Source organism: Eimeria maxima, genomic scaffold (assembly GCF_000499605.1).
Source record: "Eimeria maxima Weybridge genomic scaffold, Emw_scaff978, whole genome shotgun sequence".
Classification (NCBI taxonomy): Eukaryota; Apicomplexa; class Conoidasida; order Eucoccidiorida; family Eimeriidae; genus Eimeria; species Eimeria maxima.
Genome location: NW_013566904.1, coordinates 2,501 through 5,143, shown reverse-complemented (window position 1 = coordinate 5,143; position 2,643 = coordinate 2,501). Strand labels below are relative to the sequence as shown.

General features: G+C 33.4%; 1 protein-coding gene across 1 annotated transcript in view; it reads left to right on the top strand.

The window, feature by feature from the left end:
* Positions 1–768: 768 nt before the first annotated feature.
* Positions 769–2,643, top strand: part of EMWEY_00046760 (mitochondrial carrier domain-containing protein, putative) — a gene marked incomplete at both ends in the record, with an annotated part of 2,267 nt that continues 392 nt past the window's right edge. Inside the window, 3 exons of the mRNA XM_013483150.1 lie at positions 769–1,084; positions 1,797–1,856; positions 2,279–2,340. Of these exons, the coding sequence (XP_013338604.1) occupies positions 769–1,084; positions 1,797–1,856; positions 2,279–2,340 (438 nt within the window). The remainder of the gene's footprint in view (positions 1,085–1,796; positions 1,857–2,278; positions 2,341–2,643) is intronic.

The following is a 2,643-nucleotide window of genomic DNA, read 5'->3' as shown; positions in this document are numbered from 1 at the left end:
CATAGACCATGAACAGCCTGGTAGCAGGACCACTGTAGGGTTTGTCTAAACCCTAAATTAGGGTTTGGTGTGTTGGATGTTATTAAACAAAATAAAAACAATTATTATAAACCCTAAACCCTAAAAACCCTAAAAAGAAGATACAAACAATAGAGGAAGACCCTTGACCGCTCGCTGTTCAGGTATAATATATATAATAATATTATTATGAGGGTTTAGGGTTTAGGGTTTAGGGTTTAGGGTGTGAATAAAGGAAAAAAGAATATATTATTGAGTTAAATTTAAAGGAATAAATTATCTAACGAAGAGAGACAAACAAAACAACAAAAAAAATTCTCTTAATAAAGTAGTTGAGGTGTATGGACAGCTCAGCAGGGCCCCGAGAAGGGTTTAGGGTTTAGGGTTTAGGTGTATATATATACACGAATTGCTTACTGCATTATAAATAAAAAAGAAAAAAATAATTAAATTCTTTTTATTTCTTTTTGTAAAAAAAGAAACTTTATACACAAAAGAAGACAACAGACAGACAGTTTGTTGTTGCTCACCACTAAACCCTAATATAAACCCTAATATAATATAAACCCTAATAAATCCTTTATCTAAACCCTAAACCCTAAACCCTAAATATTCTAAATTTATTTCTTTTTATGTGTATATTTGAGACATCTTTTTAAATCCCTCAACCGAGACACCTCTAATAAACCCTAAACCCTAAACCCTCAAAACCCTCAAAACCCTCAAAACCCTAAACCCTAAACCCTAAGGATGTCTATCCAGAAATCTGTTTCTTCTGGGGATTCTGTGGGTGGCGTATCCACCTCTCCCTCTCCCTCGCCCTCTCCCCAACAACAACAACAGCAGCAGCAGCAGCAGCAGCAGCAACGACAGCAACAATTGCAGCAACAAAATGTTTGGGGTTTATTACGTCATGCAAAAGAACAAGCATTCAAGGGAGGAATTGCTGGTGCATCTGCACAAGTTATAAATGTATTAAGTTTTATGTGGTTAAGAACAACTATGAATTATCAATATCGTTATGGTGGATCTACAACACAAGTTATTAAAACATTATGGAAAGAGGGTAAACCCTAAACCCTAAACCCTAAACCCTAAACCCTAAACCCTAGAAAACCCTAAACCCTAAACCCTAAACCCTAATTTTTTTTTCAAAAATTTTTTTTTGAAAAATAGATGTATTTAATACTCTTAATTGAAAATTTTTGAATTTCAAAAAATGTTATAAATTATAAACCCTAAACCCTAGAAAACCCTAAACCCTAAACCCTAAACCCTAGAAAATCCTAAACCCAAAAAAATAATAATTATATATATATAAAAAGACACCAAAAGAATACCAATTAATAATAAACAATAAATAATAATTAATAAATAAATTAATGAATAATAATTGTGTGTATTTATTTACCAGGAGGAATTCCTCGTTTTTATCGTGGTGTATTACCAGCATTATTTCAATCCCCATTAAGTCGCTTTGGTGATACAGCGAGTAATGTTGGGGTTTTATCTTATTTAGATACAAACCCTAATACACAAAATATGCCTATTGCTGCTAAAACTGCTATTGCTTCCTGTGCTGCAGCAGGATGGAGACTATTTCTTATGCCTATTGATGGTCAGATTCTTCAACATCTAGGGTTTAGGGTTTAGGGTTTAGGGTTTAGGGTTTATCCGCGGGGGTTGGAAGTTGGGGATTAGTGGTTACCGTTTAGCGGTTTGGGACGTAGAATTTAGAATTTAGGGTTTAGGGTTTAGGGTTTAGGGTTTGTTTGCAGCTTGGAAAACTTCAAAGCAGGTCCATGGAGGCGATGGTTTACATCAACTTGTGCAGAAAGGTGCGTCTATTAAACCCTTTTTTTTATGAGTTTTTAGGGTTTAGGGTTTAGGGAAGAAAGCCCTCGGAATGAAAGATGGGTTCTGAGGGTTTAGGGTTTACGCTCCTGTAGAGGGATTATTATTAGGGTTTAATGCAGCATATATTTATAAATTTATATTTATTTATAAATAAATAAAAATAAGTGTTTTTATTTCCCTGAAATTTTGCCACATTTTGCTAGTGGTCTAGTGTTTAGGGTTTAGGGTTTAGGGTTTAGGGTTTAGGGTTTAGGGTTTAGGGTTTAGGGTTTAGGGTTTAGGATTTTTTTTTTTTGAATTTTTTTGAATTTCTTGAATTAAATAATGCATTACTCTTTTTCTTTCCCTTTTCTTATTTTTTATTCTTTTTTTTCTTTTTTTTTCTTTTTTTTCCTTTATACAGTCCGTCTGCATGGATTTAGTAAATTATATTATGGCTCAGTAGCTGCATTAGGTGCAACATGGGTAGGACATTTTCCTTGGTTTTTTACGCATAATTATCTTTCTTCTTTTTTACCTCTTTTCTCTTTTCCTTTTGGTTACCATATAAGAAATGCATTTATTGGTTTCTTTAGTAGTCTAGTTAGTGATACTGTATCCAATTCTATACGAGTACTTAAAACTACCAAACAAACACATACAGTACGTACACCCTAAACCCTAAACCCTAAACCCTAAACCCTAAACCCTTAACCCTAAATTTTAAAATGCACCGGGATGTATATATATGTATTATGTTTATTCTATTTATATACTCGTAGACTTTGT